Consider the following 21,148-nt stretch of genomic DNA (forward strand, 5'->3'; position numbering starts at 1 on the left):
TTTCTAGTCCTCTCAACTATAACTCGGGATATGATCTGGACTCATGAACCCAACGGTGTGTGCCCCTGATACAATGACCCAATGCTTGTTACTTGCTTTAGTGAGCAAGCCTATGGATATGAACACATTTCTGTTGTCATCCCGTCCTTGGCTTTCTTCACTATCTTCGATGTATATAACCTACGTTACAATTATTGTATTACTTTTTTTAAAAATAGTCATTGAACAGTGTACTTTCTCATGAGAGAGGGTTGGGTGTGGGGGGGGGGGTTCCCATTGTGAAACAAACTGAAGCTGTGTTTTCAGTGCTGAAAACCCGGGGGAACTTGGGCTGGTCTACGTGGTTTGGTTTCGTTCCGGCTCCGAGCTGCGTTACTTTCGGAGAGGCGGAGAAAAGTGGAGGCGAAGGAAGCGCAGCTCCGCGTCGGCCCGGCCCGGCCCTTCCACCCACCCTGGTGCTGGGACACAAGAGGAAGTCGAGTTCATTTACCAGCAGCCGAAAACATGACCGCTGTCAGATGTCGGGTTTCTTTCTTGTTCGGCTTGTTGTGGGCCATCGGTGAGCACGGTTTGCTGTCTGGCTGTCAGGGGGGCTCTTTCCTTCTGTGAGGGGGGCTGTTTAACGCTGTCCCCCTTGCCCCGTAAACGTGCTTGGTGGGGAAGCGGCTGTGACCGGCTTGACGTTAAATCGAGCCCCGGTGTAGCCCGGGGTGAGACACTCCGGCTCGGCTGGGGATCCCGGGAAACCCGGAGCCGGATCGCTGCCTTTGGCTTAGTCCAGCAGCGGGCAGACCCCGGCCTGAGCGCTCTGTGCTGTGTGAGCGGCGATAGCCTGCGCCAGGATTTCACACCTGCCCGAGGTAGCGAGCGCTGGGGCTCGGCTCCCCTCTCTCCCATCCTCGACGTCCATTGTCCATGTCGCTCCGACCTGACCCGCTGAGTTCCTCCAGCATTTTGTGCGTTGCTCCCCTTTCTCCCCGTTGTCTTCTCATTTTATTCCTACCCTTGGCTCATTCCGATGTGCGGCTTAAACGATCCCTGATTCCCCATTTCCGTTCTCCTCGGGGTCCCCTTTCTGTTCCCTTCGGCTTCCCTTCTCCCCATACCAACAAGGCCACAGATGACTCAGCCGGGCTCCAATTGAGGATTTTCTGTACCTAAATATTTACAATATACGATGTGCTGGCCATTGATTAATGCTTTCTTGTAGCAATATAGAGATGTTAAATGTAAGACATTTACAGCCTATAATTTTGCAATATGTTCAATGCTGAGTCGTCCTTTAAGAATACAAGGACTCTCTGCATTATTGGTTAATTGCTGTTAGGAATTACTTTCAAGCTCTGTGAGTATGAAAAAGACTGGAATTGTTGCATTGAATACGATGAAGATGTGCATAATTTTTATTATATGTAAAATAGACATGATAAGGTACCCATAGATTTTGGTCTTGTTGAATTGCCTAAGGAAATTGTGTGATTTTGCTATGTAATGCAAAATGTTTATTCTGCTAAAATGGAGCTGTTTCACTTCATGGCAAAGTGGCTGAATCTCACCGCTGAGCCAGAAGCTTGGGGATTTAGGTTCCACACCCAATTATTGATCATTTAACCTGTGGTGACATTCCACTGCAGTTCTGAAAGAATGACGTTTTTCATTTGTGGTTTCTCAGGTGGAGAATGATTCCATGAAGGACAGGGATTTTATCCTTCATTTCAACATCAGATTATCTGATTATTACCGTATTTGCAACTCGAAAGAATTTACTGTGCAATTGGCTATCACCTGTCCTGTGTTGTAATTTGCTAATTTCAGCAGTCATTCATCGGCGAGAAACCTCATTTGGACAATCTGGGATTGCCAGTAGTCTTATACAAGTGTAACTCTTTGCTCCATTACAGATGAGTAACTTTCAAGGGAGTAACAGATTATTCCGAGTTTAAGTGATTTTTAGTTGATGAGCTTTGGAATGTATTTGTTGGTTACTAGCTGTGGTCAGAATTACCAATCTTACTTAGCATTAGAAGCAGCACAAGTGTCCATGTGTCACCGTCTGTGATGGTAGCATTTGTAGATCAATGAGAGAATGGATTGAGACCATAGTCTGGCCCAGTCTAGTGAACATGATCTGTGAAGAGCGGAATAGAGAAATACACTGCTGATAGTGATTTTGAGCCTTTGTAAAAACAAAATTATTCCTACCCACATTTTTCAAAGGAAACCTCGAGAGTAATGAGATGCCTTGATTGAGAGCAGTCTGAACAGGATTTCCTTCAATTGGTTTTGAGGAGAAAACTTGAAGCATAAATGAAGCAAAATCAGAAGAAACTTCTGAAGCAAAACATTAAAAAAATATTGGGGGTGGAGTTCTGCAAAATAAGATTTAAGTCAGATAATTAAACTGTGATGGCATGGATGGGGATGCATACATTTACCCCCCTCCCCCCCCCCATATTAAGGCGTGTACTCAAACACTAGTTGAATGCTTTTTTCTGCAAAGATAGACATAGTTTTACATGCAAATGACCTTACATTTTCATGCTGCAGTGACTTCTTGATGCAAGGAACATCATCACGTTGCATGTTTACACAACTAATGTTTTACATGCTAAACCTTGGGCAATTCTATGTGGAAAATTTGAATTATGAATGGTCATAAATGTCCTGATTTATAAAACAGGGTTTAAGAATATGTAATTTATAAATAATTATGACTTGAATGGGAACTATGTTTGAGGGGATGTTTATCTAAAATCCATTCTTTTCCTTTCGCTTCCTCGTTTTAAGATATATTATGAGATCAGAACAGCTGAGGAAGCTCCTTCCAGTCCACTTTACCAAATCCATCCAAAAGAACCTAATAACAATACTCCACTGTTTCCCAAGTACTTCCAGTTTTGCACCATCATGAAGCCTGTTTCATAAATTTAATAGTTTGATCTCAAAGTTTGTGTTTTCAAACATCAGTTCTAAACAGCCTTTATATGATAGTTTCTTATTCAACTTCTCAATCTCCTCCCACATCATATGGATTGCTAGATTCTGTTCCAGTTACATCCTTTGTATTTATGTAAAATTAATTAGCTTGTTGGAATTAGTTTTGAAGTGGCATTAAGTGCATATAACCAAAATTAGTGAGACAACTACATATCCCAGTGAGCCAGCTTTTAGGTATGATGAATTGTAATTAGATTTAACATTTAAGAGACAGAAGAAGAGGTAAAAATAAACTGGACATATCTTTCCTGTGCATAATTGAGAAGCTCTATTGAAAGTGCATTTGGTAAATTCTGGGGGAGGACCCTGTTTAGCTTAAGCCATGGCCTTCCACAAATGATTTTCTACAATCAATCATTGCTGTTAAATTGAGTCAAAGCATAACAGGGCTACTGGGACCGAGATTGCTGGAGTACAACCACAGTCATCAGCTCCACTGAAAAATATGTCAATGTAAAATCAGGCTGCCAAATCAATATCATTAGTTTTGAGGTATAGCTAAAAGCCAATATTACCACCTTCCAGACCCCAGCTCTCCCAACTATGACCTTAAAAACAGAAATTCTGGAGAACCATGGATATCAGCATTTTCTTTTGCCTTTCCTAGAAAGGAAAAGAATCTGGTGGATTTAAGTTCTTTTTAAAATAATTGTTCTCAATATATTATGCAGGCAAAGCAATGTTGACTGTCCGTCATTGTTCACTTGAGACAGTGTTGGTGGAATGGTTCCTTGAATTGCTTTTGCCCTGGTGGTGATGGACCAAAATACTGGACGTTAAGATAAGATATCTTTATTAGTCACATGTACATCGAAACACACAGTGAAATGCACCTTTTGCATAGAGTGTTCTGGGGGCAGCCTGCAAGTGTCGCCATGCTTCTGGTGCCAATGTAGCATGCCCATGACTTCCCAACCTATACGTCTTTGGAATCTGGGAGGAACCCGGAGGAAACCCACACAGACACGGGGAGAACATACAAACTCCTTACAGACAGTGGCCAGAATTGAACCCAGGTCGCTGGCGCTGTAATAGCGTTAAACTAACCGCTACACCACCGTACCTGCCCAATAGAATCCAATAGAATTGCGTGTGCCTTGGGGAACTCCGTGTTTCTGTGGTTGGCCTGTTCTTGGTGGTAGAAGTCACAGGGCTGAGAGGTGTTGTGAAAGTGATCTGCTGAGTTGCTGCTACAGTGTATCTTGGTGATTCTGGGCGCAGAGCATTCCATCTGACTCTTGGCTAGTCCCACGGCACAAGTGGAGAGGCTTAGAGAAGTCAGGAAATGAATCGCATCACACAATATCCCATCTCAGTACACATTTAAGCAGATGGTCGAAATAGGATTCAAATCAGTGGTGACCCTATGAAAGTTCATGTGGGGGATTTATTTAGATTAAGTAGTGGGGTTTTGTTGAACATGGTCATTACTGAGCACACGGCATGGTGTAATGATATGTAAGTGTGTTCTTTTATGTATACATTTAGAATTATTTCTCCTATGCTTTTTTAAGTAATCTGATATTTATAAAATCGATACATATAGTTTTCTGTGGAGTTAGGTGCACCCTAGTATCTAAATATTATCGATATATTATTGATGTAGCACATATTTCTGACTTGACATTAAGATTGTACATTTTATATGCCAAATAATGAGCAAAAGGCAAAAATATCACAGGGTACATTGATTTTTTTTCCTTCAAATCGGCTTTTTCCTTTTTGTGGAACAAGATCTTAACAGCCTCTTCCTTGGATTAAAATTATGCTTTTGAAGAGAGCGAGTTATTTGCATAGAGAAACAAAGGACTGCAGATGCTGGAATCTGGATGAAAAACACTGTTATGCTGGAGGAACTCAGCAGGCCAGGCTGCACCCGTGGAGAAAAGCAGGCAGTCAACATTTTGGGTCAGGACCCTTCTTCAGGACTGAAGATAGGAAAAGGGGAAGTCCAGTATATAGGAGGGAAAAGCAGAGCAGTGATAGGTGGACAAAAGAGGGGAGGCAGGGTGGTGATAAGTAGATGCAGGTAAGAGATAGTGATAGGCAGGTGTGGGGGAGGAGGGGATGGCAGATCCTCCGGGCGATGGGTCAAAGGTAAGGAGAGAAAAAAAGTGGGTAGAACAGAGGGAGAGAGGCTAGGAAAGGGAAGAAAAGAAGAAGTATGGTTGGTGGGGTGTTATGGGGAAGGGGTGTAGGGATTACTTAAAGTGGGAGAATTCAATGTTCATGCCATTAGGCTGCAAGGTTCCAAGACGGAAAATGAGGTGCTGTTCCTCCAGTTTGCACTTGGAATTCTCCTGGCAGTGGAGGAGGCCGAGGACTGACATATCTGTGATAGTGTGGAAGGGGAAGTTGAAGTGACTGGAAACGGAGATACAGATCGCAGTTACGGAAACGGTCACCTAGTCTGCGTTTGATCTCACCAGTGTAGAGGAGGCCACAGTTATTAGTTAAAAAGTTATTTGCATATCTGATTTTAATAATGTACTACTATGAATTGTTATTTTTAATATTGAGGATCTTAATTTTTGTACAGTAACTATCCACTTTATTAATAGACTTTACCTGGAGCAAGTGTGAGAGGCACCTTAGAAGCAGTAGATGGATATAAACTGCATAGTTTGAGAATCTTATTCAACTTTGCATGTCATCTTGTTTTCCTAGCAGTGGTGAATGTACCTTGAGTTTGCATGTGAGTGAGACTTCCTCTTTAAATATAGATACCAGAGACCTAGAATGTTTTTGACACCTGTCAAAAAAGTCAAGCATCATAAATCTTCACGGGCTCTGGGGATTGCATAGTTCAATGTTTTAAAAGTCTGAACTTTCATCTCTTGAGACTCTTGTTCAAGTCTGGCTTGGCTTGATAGCACAAAATTATTATTTTCTATGATTTTTGGTTGATATGAGTATGAGCAGTACAAAACTTATTTCATGAAGAAAGCTATGCATCCATATTGTGCCTTTCATAACCTCAGGATGTCCAAGGTTGATTTAGAGCTAATGAAGTATTTTCTTTGGATTGTGGTCCCTCCTGTCAGTAAAGTATCAATCAATTTGCACACAGCCAGCTAGTCTAATCAACAGTATGATCGTGACTAAAGTGGCTAGCAATTTATTCCTGATCATTAGTGCTAATTGTGTAACATAGTCGAGAATACGCATTGCCATCTACCTCCGAAGTTCAATGGGATGAACTCAAACTTTAATGGAATGACTTTCAAAGACAATGTACAATGCACTGGTGTTACCAGGGATGAAATTCGAGGCAAATCTGTTTTTAATAATGTTGTTTGAAGGGTATAAATTTGCAGTGGGTGAATTTACAAATAGAGGAGATCAGAGGGATGTTCTCCTGTCTCTCCTTAATCTAAACTTGTTCCATTGTCTAATGTCCCTAATGAACCAGATAGCCTGTATGTGTCCTCATGCTACCTCAGTCGAGAGGAACCATGCCTGGCTTTCAGTATTCCAGTCCAGATTTAATACCTTCATTAACCACCACTTCTGATATCATGTCCCAGTAACCAAAATCAGAGTTAGGATAGGTCATTTGGTTCTTCGAGCCTGATCCATCATTCCTGCACGATCATCCATTCAGTACTCTGTTCCTGCTTTCTCCCTATATCCCTTGATGCTTTTAGCTTTAAGAAAAGTATCTACCTCCTTGAATATATTTGATAGCTTCGCCTAAACTGCCTTCTTTGGTAGAGAATTCCACACATTCACCACCTTCTCAATGAAGAATGTCTCTTCGTCTCGTTTCTTGAATAGCATAACCCGTAATTTGAGGCCGTGACACTTGTTCTGGAATCTCCACCCATTCGCAGCACATTCCCTGCTTCAAGTCTACTTAGTCCAATTAGAATTTTATAGGTTTCTATGAGATTCTCTCATTCTTCTAAGCTCCAGCGAATATCGACCTTTGTGACCCAAATTCTCCTCATGCATCAGTCTTGCTATTCCAGGAGTTAGTCTAGCAAGCCCCTATTGTACTTCCTCTATGACAAAAACATCCTTCCTCAGATTAGAAGACCTAAAGTGTACACAAACCTCCAGATGGGTTCTCCCAAGGCTCTGTACAGCATTAGCAAATGGTTTGCTACAATGAAGGCCTTTCTGTTTGTTGCACCTGAACGTTTGCTTCCAGTGACTGGTGTACAAAAACACCTGGGTCTCATTACACCTTCACTTTTCCCTGCCTATCACCATTCAGGTAATAATCTGCCTTCTGTTTTTAGAACCAAAGTGGATAACTTCACATCTATTCACATTGTGCTGCATTTGCTGTACATTTGGCCGTTCACACAACTTTTACTCTGGAGTAAATTAAAAGAACAAGAAATTACAGGGAAATGAGCAGCATTTCAACTGTGTGCTGAGCCCACACAGGCAAACTGGTTCTGCTCATTTCTGCACTGAAACATTTGTGGAAACATACTAAAAGCAGCTGGTCAGATACTACAATTATTAAAGAGCTACTCACTCAATCTTACAAAAGCAGTCACTTAGATAATGTATGTGGTGTATAATATGCTGCAAAGTGGTATCTAATATCCATGCAATTTATTAGCTAGTTTGAAATAAAAAGACAAAATGGTGGATATGCTCAGAAGGAAACAAAATGTTCAGTGCCAAAGACTTATCACCAGTATGTTCTGTTGATAGCAAAAAACAAACTGCTAGAGGAACTTGGTGGGTCAGGCAGAATCCGTAGAGGGAAATGGGCAGATGGGACCCTTCATCGGATGATAGCTTGTCAAGATGGAACGATAACTCTGTTTTTCTCTTTCCTGATGGATGCTGCCTGACTTACTGCTACTACACTCATTTACAACTTTTATTTCCAGCACTTTGCATTCATATTATTAGCAAATCACCTGAGGATTTGCATATTTTGAGTAAGAAGTCTCATTTTGTGCATGAATGAATGCCGGTGGGTGGAAAGGGGAGTGGTGTGCAATGCTCATAAAAACACATGGAAATAATTTTTGTTCATATAGAAGCATAAAGTGAGGATTTTTTTTTAGTAAACCTGTATTCTTTCTATATTGAGGTAGTCAACTCGTATATCAAGATGCTCATGCCTTTAACCCTGTAAGAGCGTAGATTTCCAGTTGGTGATAAAACTTTAAAAATTAAAATAATTATGCTTTACAAATGTTTGTTAACTAAGATATTTTCTTTAACAGCACAATTTAAAGCAGGATTTCTAACCAATATCTGCATCCTAAGTGTCTGTCCAGTGTGATCTGATGAATTTTTCAAAGGATGACAGAAAACAAGTCCTAGTTAGTTTGCTTTTAAAAAGAGAAATTAGAAACTACAAGGAGAATTTCTGGTCAAACTCTTAAATTTAGAGGCAGGATGGTAATAAGTCTTAAAGTTATTTACCAGTGTGGAAGCGTGGGTCATGTTAATTAGTTTGCATAACTATATGAAGGCAACTATTGATTGAATTGACTCAATCTGGGTATGACTCTTACAGCTTTGTTAATTTTCAGGAAATAAAACAAATACTCCTGTTCACACTGGCAGTTATTTGTTCTGTTTTAGTGAAAGTCAGATAAGCAGCTATGGTCACACCCCTTTCAGACCAGAATGGGAGTCTGTTGCCCCACCTTTGAACTGCTGTTATTAGATATGCCCAAATGCTCTGTGCACTTTGGGGGCATCTTGTGGCTTAAGGTTAACACTGGGAAAGGAATCGTCCTACTGATGATATTCTCTAAACATAAATATTGGTTTTCCATAAAGAAATAGGAAAAGGAGTAGGCATTCAGTTACTTGAGCCTGTTCTGCTATACAATAAGATCTTGGTGATCCAACTTTCCTCAAATCCACTTTCCTTCCCTCTTCCCCATACCCTATTCCCTATTTTACTGAGTAAAAATCTATCTCAACTTTGATATATTCAAGATTTCAGCCTCCAAAACTTCCTGGAACAAGGAGTTCCAAAGCCTCAATCCTCTGAGAGAAGGAATTTTTCCTCATCTCAGTCTTAAAAGGGCACTTCATTATTCCGAGACTCTGTCCTTTAGTTAAAGACTCTCTCATGAGGGGAAATCTCCTACCAGCCTTGCTAAATTTCCCTATGCATCTTATATTTCAATAAGGTTGTCTCTCATTCCTCTAACGAGTATAGGGCCAACCTGTTCAACGTTTCCTCTTAATCCCTGCATATCCAGGATCATCTTAGTAAACATTTTTTGAACTGCCTCTAGTGGTAATATATCTTTCCTTAAGGGGACCAAAGCCATTCTACATGTGATCTTACTTCAGCCTTCACAGTTGTAGAATGTTATCCTTCACATTTCTTGGAATGTGGGAAGAAACTGGAGCAGCCATGGGAAACCAGTAGGCTCATAGTGAGTTCTATGTAAACAACTGAAAGACAGCTGCTGAAGCTATTCTGAATAAATTAGAAAATGTAAAGAAACCATTTTTTGGAATGAAATGCATTCTCTCTGAATCTGGCTTAAAGCAAAATTGAAAAACTTGTTTTGCTATTTTATGCAGAAAATGATCAAATTGGTTTAATTGATTGATTGAAGACTCATGCCTCAAGGATCAACAACAGCTTCTTCCCACTGCCATCTGGTTCTTGAGCCTATCTGAAAAACCCCTAACACTTTGTGCTATATTTCTTTTTCTCTCTCAACTTGCGCTAATGTCATTATATTTATTTTGTCATGTAAATTATGTATAATTTAAGTTTATGTTAACATATGTTTGTAATGTACTGTGCTGCTGCTCCAAAAAGCTAATTTTCATGGCATTAATACTCTGTGTATGCCTGGCTATGACAATAAACTTCAACTTGAACTTAAATTTTTTTGTTAACAGCATCCTTGAGAATTTTTATTCTCAGTAATTTTTGTTTCATAATGAACTTTACAATTTTTCATTCCAGCTTGTTATTTCTCATTATTAGATGGTTAGGTGTTTTGCAATTGCCTAATTTTACGTCTAATTTTCATAAAAAATTCAGTCTTTATGTATTTATATAGCATCTTTCACAGCCATTATAGGGCATAAGGTGAGTTATAGCCAATAAAGTATCTTTTGAAGTGTGGTCGTTGTTGTTAGGGAGGAATAATACTCAAATTCCTTATGAGCTTTAGGAATGTCAGCACTTCCAACTTGTCATAAAGTCATATAGTACAGAAGCAGGCCCTTTGGCCTATAGTATCCATGTCAATCATCAAGCATCACAATTCCATTTCCCAGCACTTGGCTCTTATTCTGCTGTGCCATGGCATTTCGAGTACTCATTGGTAATCATTTTGTGATCTGAAACTTACTTATCATACCTCCTACATTCACATTAAGATTGCTAATATAAATAACAAACAGCAAGAGTCCCAGCACTGATCTGTATAGTACAACACTGGTCATAGACATCCAATTGAAAAACAACTGTCAACCATTACACTCTGCCTCCTATCACCAAGCCATTTTCAGATCCAGTTAGTCCAATTACCCTGGATCCTGTGGAATCTTACCTTTGAGACAAGTCTCTCGTGTGGGACTTTGTCAAAGGCTGTACTGAACTCCATGTAGACTACATCAACTACGCTACATCAACTTGTTTTTGCTTTGTTGGTCTTGGCTTGTTAATTTAAAATTCCAATTCTGAAATCCATGCAGAAATGTTTATCAAGATTTGTGGTCTACCTGGTGGACAAGCTCTTACTGCACATGTTCACACGATGACTCTGGTTTGACAAGAGAGTCATGTAGTATGTTTCCTTTGCAACATTCAGTCTGCAACAAGAAGGTGCAGTTTGAATAGGTTAAGTGCCTTGCAAATAAATATACTTCATCTTAGTGCCTTTGTGCAGACCCCACAAATTGGCAATGAGGATGGTAGTTTACGTTCAAGGTTGTTGATGGACATTGAATCTCACTTAGTGAACAGTAGGTGAGTTTGTTGAACCAAACTCATTATGTTTTTCTACCTCTTGCACAAAGTCTGATTCTTATGGCTTTTATGCATAATGACAGGGAGTGCATAACGTGGCAAGCAACAGTGTGCAGGGAATAGTGGCGATGATTTCACTGGACTGCTGCATGACTGTTACAGTTGTATCACTGTTGATTAGGAGTGGGATATCCCGGCTGTCCCGACCAGTTATGTTGTGTGCCTCAGCATGTATGAGCTTGAAAACCATTCCATTTGTGTATCATACAAATGGGCATATTGTTTAAATTGCATAACATACTGGAGATTGAAGGAGAAGGTGATATTGCTTGATGTGATATGCAAACATAAAAATAAATATTCCTGGTGGAGAAAGAGCCAGAAGCATACTGTGTGCTGACAAAGTTTCTCATATCACACGAGATGAAATATGTTCTTCAACATGATGTGTGGAAACTGGAAGATCATATTGATCCAAGCAAAGTGAAATGATTAGTGAGTACATTGTTTCATTGTCTCGTTGTCTCTCGTTGTCTTGGTGAAGCAGCCAGCATAATCAAAGACCCCACCACCTAGGACATTCTCTCTTCCCTCCTCTCTCCTCTTCCATCAGGTAGAAGTTACAGGTGCCTGAGGCACGTACCATCAGACTTAAGGACAGCTTCTACCCCACTGTGATAAGACTATTGAATGGTTCCTTTATACAATGAGATGGACTATGACCTCACGATCTACCTTGTTGTGACCTTGCACCTTATTGCACTGCACTTTGTCTGTAGCTATGACACTTTTCTCTGTACTGTTACTGTTTTTACCTGTACTACATCAATGCACTTTGTACTAACTCAATGTAACTGCACTGTGTAATGAATTGACCTGTACAATCAGTTTGTAAGATGAGCTTTTCACTGTACCTCAGTGAAATAATAACACTGAGGTACAAGTGACAATAATAAACCAATACCAATTAAAAAACGTCCTTGCTTTGCAATTTTGCTGCCTTTTTAGATTGTGCCTTTTGCAATAAGTTTGTGTTTATACTGATAGATAAACCAATACAGTTAAATTCATTCTTGGCAAGATACACAAACAAGCGTGCCCTGGTAGTCCCATTATTTCTGCCTGCTCTTTACCCACTGAACTTATCTCCTCATATTACAACCCTATCTTGCCCCTCTCTTGTCCAGTCCCTTCCCACCCACATCCGGGACACCTCACGTGCTGTCCACCATTCTAAGAACTTCCAATTCCCTGGCCCCACCCTTCACCCCGCCAGCCTACATGTCCAGCACATCAATATTCGACATTTCTGCCTACTACCACAAGCCACCTTCCCCTCCCCACCCCTTTCTGCTTTCCACAGGGACCACTCTCTGTGACTTCCTGGTTCGCTCATACCTCCCCACCCATTCCTCCCCCCTCCCCAGGCACTTTCCCCTGTCCCTACACCTCTTCCCTCAGCAACATCCAGGTGAGGCAGAGATTCATGTGCACCTCCTCCAATCTTGCTATTCACATTCAGTGCTCTCAGTGTGGCCTCTTCTACATCGGTGAGACCAAGTGCAGACTAGGCAACTGCTTTTCAGAGTCCCTGCACTCCATATGCCATGGCCATCTAGAGCTGCCAGTTGCAAGCCATTTTAATTCCCCTCCCCATTCCCACACCAAACTACCTGTCCTCAGCCTCTGCCATTGCTAGGGTAAGGCCAAATGCAAACTAGAGGAACAGCAATGCATGTTCCATCTGGGTGATCTACAACCCGTCAGCATGAACATTGAATTCTCTACTTTCAGGTAACCTGCTCTCCCCCTGTCTCTCTCTCTCCTCCTGATCTACCCAGTTTGTCCTAGATACTCCCAACCATGTCCCCCCCCCTCAGTTCCTTTCCCCTCCTCCACCTACATCTGCCCATCACCCACACACTCCCTGCCCCCCACAGTTCCCATCTGCCCACCCCACCACCCTTATTTGGTTCCATGCTCCATCTTCCTTTCCAATCAGATTCCAGGGAAGGCACAGTAGTGTAGCGGTTAGTGTAGCACTATTACTGCTCCAGTGACCCGGGTTCAATTCCGGCCACTGTCTGTAAGGAGTTTGTACATTCTCCCTGTGTCTGTGTGGGTTTCCTCCAGGTGCTTCGGTTTCCTCCCGCATTCCAAAGATGTGCGAGTTAGGAAGTTGTGGGCATGCTATGTTGGCGTCGGAAGCGTGGCGACACTTGAGGGCTGCTCCCAGCACGTTCTCAGTATTGCAAAAAGATGCATTTCACTGTGTGTTTTGATGTACACATGACTAATAAAGATATCTTATCATCTGTAGCTCTTTGTCAGCTCCACCCATCACCTCTCAGCCTCTGTTGCTCTTTCTACCTTCCCTCCTCCATCTGCCAATGACCCCTCCTCACCTGGATCCACCTTTCACTTGCCAGCTGTTGCTCCACCCTTTCCCCCCACCTCTTTAGGCTAGCTTTCTCCCCTTCTCTTTCAGACCAAATGAAGGCTCTTGACCTGAAATGCTGACTGTCCATTTCTCTCCACAGATGCTGCTTGACCCACTGAGTTCCTCCAGCAGTTTGACTTTTGCTCCAGATTCTAGCATCTGTAGTCTCTTGTGTCTCCTCAGCCAGTTGCTTTTGATGTAAAGTCCATAAGTCATCTCTTCATTGTTTAGAACAAGTGTTTAATTTATCTAAAGGAGAATTACTGTTTGACAGCCTGATTAAGGCAAGAAACAAAAAGCAATCTTGGTTACAAACTGAAAGAACAATATAAAGGAATACTTCATAGTTTGGAAATCCATTCAGACAATAAGGATCAGAAATCGTCCAGTACCTATGCCATAACAGACAGGGTACAGATGTTGATTACCAACTAGTGCATTGACATGTGAATAGATACTACCACAAATCATTTGATAATGAGTCAAGGTATTGACTCTAGCAATTTGTGTGGTTGATGGACAGCTCCTTTGAGCTGAAAAGTTACTGTTGAAATTTTATAGAATTTAAGACCAATGGAATCTACAGTACAGCACAACAGACAGAACATACATCTACCAGTTGTTGTAGCAAACCATGAGATAGGCCAACTCTAATGGGAAAGGAAAGACGACTTGAGCAAGAATTGAAGATTCAAAGTTACAACTTTACTGTTGGTACTGCAGTACTGTTGATGAAGTCTTCATTCTTTTCAATGGCAAGGATCAGTGCTTGTGTAACCAAGAAGATTTGCTGATGCTGAGCACAGAGAAAGAAAATCTACTGATTTTTGGTGGAAGTTGTTGCACAGGTTCCATGAGTTACAGTGTGAAGCGAAAGAAAAATAAGTGTGTGGATTTGTTCTGAGAGGTTTTGTACCTGGGTTTTCAAGTTGATGCCTATGGCCTGCGCTTAGTGAAGGAACATGTGGCAAAGCCCAAAGATGTGGCAGAGCTAAGATCATTCCAGGGGATGGTGCAGTATTACAAGCAATTACTACCAGATACAATGCTTATTGAAAAAAGACATGGATTGGATGTGGAGCAAGTAGCAACTATGATGAATACAAGAAAAACAGCCAATGAAGCTCTGATACTAATTATGATACTAATGTGCAAGTTAAAGTTAACGTATGATATATCATGTTATAACGTAGGTGAATACTAAGCCTTGTGATGGATGATGGGTAAGAGATACCCATTACTTTCTCTTCTTGTACCCTCACAAGGAGTGGGCACAATTAGGCACCAATCAAGAGGAAACCATTTAAAAAAAAGTGTTTGGAAAGGAGTAATTCTTTCAGTTTTTACCAGACAAATCATTTCTGCTAGTAACCAATTGTGAGCCACTGCTAGTGACATTTTGTCCCAAGTCGGTGATTACTACTGTGGTGGTTTTGTAGATGCAAAATTGGGCAGTTAATGCTTCTGTCATAGTAAGACAATGCAATTGAGTACAGGCATTCCAAGCGGAACATCATTGCCACTGCATGAGAATTCTGATGCTGAAAGTGGATGTGTGATTTATGTATTTAATGTAGTCATAAAGACTTTCCCATGACTGTCTGAAATTGCAAGCAAGATCCAGTGTTGAAAAGGGTTATTGAAAGGCTGAATTCAGGTGAAGAACTGAACATGGGTTACAATGAGTTGCCTTGTAAACAGGGTTACTTCAAGTGCAGCCATAGAATGGTAATACCAACTATTTTTGAGATAAACTAATGTAGATGAACTTCATACTGAGCACACAGGAATAGTCAGCATGAAAGCAGTTGTAATGAGCTTAGTTTAATGAGCTTGTTTGGACAGTGATCTTGAATTACTGATAAGCAAATGCAATATTTACCAACATAGAACGAGATATCTAAAATTCCTTTTGCTGTCATAATCATGGCCTACTGGACATTTTCAGGGAGTATATGTAGAAAAAGTTAGTTTCCTGATATTGATCAATATTCATTCAAGGTGGATTGAAGCCAGACACATGGATTCAGGTACCACTGCAGAATATACAGTAGATGAATTGAGCTCTGTATGTGTATGTCATGGTTTACCTTGAACTATGTTCTGATAGTCACTCTGAGTTTTGATCTAACCTGTTCCTGAGCTCTTAAGAGATGTAATGGTGTCAAACATCCTCTCTTTTCAAATCATCTGCTTCAATTGGAGCAGTTAATAAAGAAGCCCGTAGGAAGCAAATATTGTAGGTTACTCAAAACATGCCAATTTGCTTATTTCTTGCTAAAGTACAGAATAACTAAGCACGCTACCATGAGGTATACACCTGCAGAACCCTTGATGGAGAACACACTTAAGCCTTGTTCAACTAAACTTAGCTTGTAGAGTTGAGCAAAAACAATTGAGTGAAAAACATCATCATGCACTAATCAAAATGAATGCAGTTTCCCACAATACAAACACACTTGTGCTTTTTAATCCCCCCACCACACAGAACATAGAACGGTACAGCACAGGAACAGGCCCTTCGGTCCACAATGTCTGTGCTGACCATGATGCCAATTTAAACTAATGCCATCTGCCTGCATATGGTCTACATCTGTCCATCCTCTGCCTGTTCGTGAGCCTGCCTAATGCCTCTTATATGTTGCTATCGTATCTGCTTCCACCACCTCTCCTGGCAGTGAGTTCGAGGCACCTACTGCACTCTGTGTAAAAGAAAAAAACTTGTCCTGCAAGTCTCCTTTTAAACTTTTTCCTCCCTCACCTAAAATGAATATTTGACATTTTTACCCTGGGGAAAAAGCACTCCGACTACCTACCCTATCCATTGCCTCTCATAATGTTATATACTTGTATCAGGTCACCCTTCATTTTCCAGTGCTTCAGAGAAAACAATCCAATTTCTCTCCTTACAGCTAATACTTTCTAATCCGGACAACATCCTGGTGAACCTCCTCTGCACCCACTCCAAACTTGTGAATTTAAACCCATTTTGTACTTTTCCATGATTATGGAGAACCATGCCTTCTATTAGCTAGTCATTTTTAAAATTGTAAGTAATTGGTAACAAGGAAATTTTACAGAGTAACTCTGATGTTTGGGGAATACCATGGTCTTTTTGTGCAGAAAACTCTTAAATTATACAGAAGAAATATCAGGGCCTAGATTATTTTCAGGAGATTGCAATGAACCTTCTTGGCAATTACTGGAAGTGGGAAGGATGGCATTTGGAGAGGCATGTTAACTCTTGGAAATGAACCAAGAGGAATTTTTAAATGTCTGCTGGAATTCCTGTGGCTTATCCAGTTGAATCCTCAATAGAGTGGCATAAAGTTACAATAGGAACTAAGGAGATGTTTCTAGAAATTTATGGTCATTACCTTTGTGTTATTCAAGAGCTTAATGCATTCAAACAATATTTTTAATATTGCCATTAACTGGGGTTAACATTTATATAAAAAAATATAAATAGAGAAATTGACTTTGAGAATAATGTGTGTGTGTGGAGAGAGTGCCGATTAGATAATATCCCACAAAGAAGGACCTCTGATCACAGACCTATTGGGTAGGGAGAGGAGATAGTACTGGGAAAATAGCCATTAAGTTTGTTAGTTCCTCCTCTACCAAATGTCTAGTATATAATGTCTAGTAAATAACCTCCATGTGCTACACAAATGCTTGTATTGGTGCTCCTTAAGCAAATAAGGGATTTAGAGTTATCAAATTGTACAGCACAGGAACAGGCACTTCTGCCCACCATATGCTTTTACCTATAACAAGTGCCATTTACTTGCATTTGATCTGTAGCCTTCAAAGCCTTGGAATTCAAGTGCTTGCCTAGATGCTTCTCAAATGTTGTGAGAATCTCTGCATCCATACCCATCTCGAGTAACATCATCCATATTCCACCCATTCTGTGTGTGGGAAAAGTTTCCCTTTGGATCCCTTCTGAACCACCTAACCTCACCTTCTGCCTATGCCCTCTTGTTTTAAACACCCCCACCAAGGGAAAAAGATTCTTACCCTCTACCCTTTCTGCTCCTGTGAAAGAAGTGGAATCTTTGTTCGGCGAATTTGTTCTTCTTTGAAAACATTTGGCACTTGGGGATTTTTTTATAAATTTCTGTGATTGGAAATTTGGGAACTGGTTTATGCAGAACTTGTCCTACAGAGACTGCTTTTATTTTCAGTGCTTTGTGAATTAAGGATGGAAATGTCAAGTTTTGTTGAGGCTGTGCTGAGGTTAGATGAGGATTGGTGTTGACTGGCTGAAGCTGGAGGCTGAGATGAAAATGGGAAAGATCAAAAAGTAAAATGGAAGCAATCTGCAGAATGAGAGTGAGTTTTAGCCAGGAAGTATGGTGAAATTCTGGTTTGGTGAGCTAATTTTGCTCTAGGGGATAATAAACCTTTCTGATCTATTTAGGCTCCACATACAACACAGATCCAGATTTTGCACATACCTGCATACTTTTCAGAACAAATAGTTTTGGAGCCCATTCTATCTGAATTCAGAAATTCACAACTCAGAAGGAAGCTATTTGACCTCATGCACATACTGACTCATAGAAAGAGCAATTGTGTTTTGTCCCTGTGTCAAATCTTCAAATTCAAAGGACCTTTCTGATTCCCCTTGAAAATTATTTGTAGAATTCGATTTCCTCACCTTTTCAGATAGGGTGTCCTAGATCTTAACAACTCAAAGTGGAATTTCTCATCTATCATCCAGATAATTGGAAATAATGTAAAGGCCTTAGAAAGGATATGAAGAAGATTTGCAAGATCTCCATAGCAATCATATTCACTTGTGTCCATGGTGTCAACTTTTACTTTAGAGCAAATTGCTCACAAATGAAAATTTTATTCAAACTCAAAAAACTGGCAAACTAACTTGACAAGGTTCCCCAATGGTTCAAGGTAAAACTAATTTGTCAAAGTTGCCCAACGGTTCACACTGTGCATATTGACATCTCCTTTTTGAATTACTGATCTTTTCGATTAATGCAGTTCTACAGCATCAAGGATGATTTGCTTCCACTCCAGTTCTGTGGGGGATGAGACTAGTGTGGGACCCACAGATCTTGCCTCAAGCGATGTTTGATGGGATGGCGAGTAGGTGGTTTGCACTCCATCTGCCATTTACTTTGCTGTGTGCTTCCAATGAAGGGACATGAAGTTCTCAGTGCCATCGGACTGGCCCTTCTCCACTTTGAACAATCTTGGCCCAGGGATTGCCATGAGTTAATGGAAGTTAAACACTTATTCAAGAAGGCTTTGAGAACAATTAGATCTTTTCCTCCATCTAACTATCTTGCTATTTTGGAACTCAAATGGGATGTCTACTTCTTTTCCTTAAAGGCTGTGTTAGTGCTTTGATAGTGATCAGAAGTACACCTTTGATGTATCCTTCATTGACAAGTGGCTCCCAAGAAGCAGTTCATGTTTTCCAGTGTCTCAGAGTGGAGAGATTTATTATTGAAGGATAATGCTGTTCAGTGAGGCAAGTTGGTAGGGAATCTTTGTTTTGCGTATATTAAGTGTATAGCCCATTGTCTTGCATGCTTCATTGAATGAGTGGACAATGACTTGGATCTTGGCCTCCAATCATCATCTTTTTACTCCAGCTCAATAACTGAGGCTAAAGTGACCTGGGTTTTGGAATGGCAGTGATGTAGGTTTTGCTTTTATCTTGTAGATTGAACCTGCTCCAGCAGGAAGCTTATAAGATGTGAGGTGCAGCACTAAGATGAGAAAGGTTGAGGTTTAAGCAGGGATCAGACAGGGCTCTGGAGAGTTACAAGGTAGCCAGGAGGGAGCTTAAGAATGGACTAGGAGAGCTAGAAGGGGGCATGAGAAGGCCTTGGCAAGTAGGATTAAGGAAAACACTACCACACTTTCATCCGAATTTAAAATTAATTATTTCATCTGATGGTGAACTAGTTCAAGGAATTTAGGAGCATCATGGATTATTAGAATATGGATTTTATTTGGAATTCTGCTATTATTTCTAATGAGTGGCATCTATATTGCAATTGCGCTAAGTTTTCTGAAAGGAAGTGAAGTTTGCTTCTCTCCCTTCCAATTCACCTGGACTCTCACTCCCACTCTCCCTTCCAACGTTAGGGGTTCACTGTGCAACACCTTTTTTAACAGAAGGCAAATTAAAAGTTTGTTAGATTATTAGTGGAGCAATAATATCCAAAAGTCTGGAAAACCTGTCTGTCCAGCACCACCAAGTTCCCAAGCATGCCAGATTATTGGAGTTTCCATGTTCATAGCAAAATAAGGTAGCATTTAGATTTTTGGTTTTGATGTTTTTGTCAGCAACTTATCACAACATGTTGCCTCTGACACAGCTAGTGCCTCAGTGAGCAGTTCCAAATTCGATCATGATGATGTGTTTCATAGAACACTTGTTTCTATCAGCATGGTTTCAATACTCCCCTTGTGTGACCCACCTATACCATCTCAAATCAGGTTCACCATAGCGAGAAGTTGTATATAAATGTATGAAATTCTTAATATCTATTCCTTTGAGAAGGCTGTGAACCCTGTTTGAAATAACATGAAAGCAGTTTCATAGCAGTAGATTATTGTCTTTCTTGCCAAAATACATCTTATGATTTCCAGGGGGAATTTGGGGACTGGGAGTTAAATTAAAGGGGAAATAAAACTTCATGAAAAAATAACTACCGTTCAGAACCCAATGTAACGGTCATTCAGTAACTAGATTGTAAAAGTCCTCTTCTATATTTACATATATATTTGTTGTAAGATTTTCACTATACTTCACTATTCATCCCCTTATTCTATCTTTCTTTATTCACTACTGCCTGTGACACACATCAGTCATTTAATTTTTCAGTCCAGTACTTAATATTTGGGTTTGAGCTTTGAAAGTATAAGCATGATGAAAATTCCTTGGATGAAATTATGGCTGTGCTCTCAAGTAAAGTTTGGCTTGCAGCGTGATTTTGAAGTTTGGTTACTGAAGCAGAGCTGTGTTTAACCGAAATGGAATCTTCTAGACCAGTGCTCAAGTGTAGCCCGTGAAGCAGCATCAACAACCTTTCAGAATGTGGCATGGCGACCTAAGCTTTTTCACCTCAGACAATCATAACTGCCTATGATGGAGCATGTCTTTACCTGATGCATGGTCAAATGGCAAAATGTTTAATAAAGAACTATGCGTAGGAAAATATAGGATTGTGAGATAAATGCCTTTGAATAATTTAGAATGGCTCTTTCTAAAATTCTGCCTGTATGTCAGATTGTGCTTATCTTAAGGCTTATACAATTGAGTTGCCCTAATAGAAATGGAGAAGTAGGGTAATTGTGCATGAATATAATTACTCGTATATGCATGAATCCATGCTTCAGATTTCACTGTTTAAGAAATAGGTATTTATTGATTTTTTTTTATTTAAGTGCCAAAATTATTCAGTTGTATCCCCAAAATTACTGCAGAAACTGATGGAAAATCACCTGAATTTTGTTTTTACAAGTTAGAATGTGAGAAGATTAGTGAATGAGTGTATGGGGAGATATTCTTGTTCCTATTCACTCAACTAGTAATTAGTCAGTGCTTTTGTGCACCGGACCAAACTGCATGCAGGTACTTCAGACCTGAGCATGGAGGATAATTGTCCCCAAGATACACTCAAATGTGAGAGATGCATCTGCTCCTCCAAGCCTTCAAGGTTAATCTCAGACTCTTGCTGACGTGTGAACAAAGAGTTGCATTCATATAGAGTGTTGCACAATCTTGGGATATTCCAAAATATTTT

At 40.4% G+C, this 21,148-nt stretch overlaps 1 protein-coding gene across 1 annotated transcript in view; it reads left to right on the top strand.

Moving 5' to 3' along the window:
* The first annotated feature begins 313 nt into the window (after positions 1–313).
* LOC127569431 (interleukin-10 receptor subunit beta-like) overlaps positions 314–21,148 on the top strand; it is a 50,482-nt gene continuing 29,647 nt past the window's right edge. The window contains exon 1 of the mRNA XM_052014069.1: positions 314–559. Within this exon, the coding sequence (XP_051870029.1) occupies positions 505–559 (55 nt within the window). The 5' untranslated portion in view covers positions 314–504. The remainder of the gene's footprint in view (positions 560–21,148) is intronic.

Source organism: Pristis pectinata, chromosome 4, assembly GCF_009764475.1.
Source record: "Pristis pectinata isolate sPriPec2 chromosome 4, sPriPec2.1.pri, whole genome shotgun sequence".
NCBI lineage: Eukaryota > Metazoa > Chordata > Chondrichthyes > Rhinopristiformes > Pristidae > Pristis > Pristis pectinata.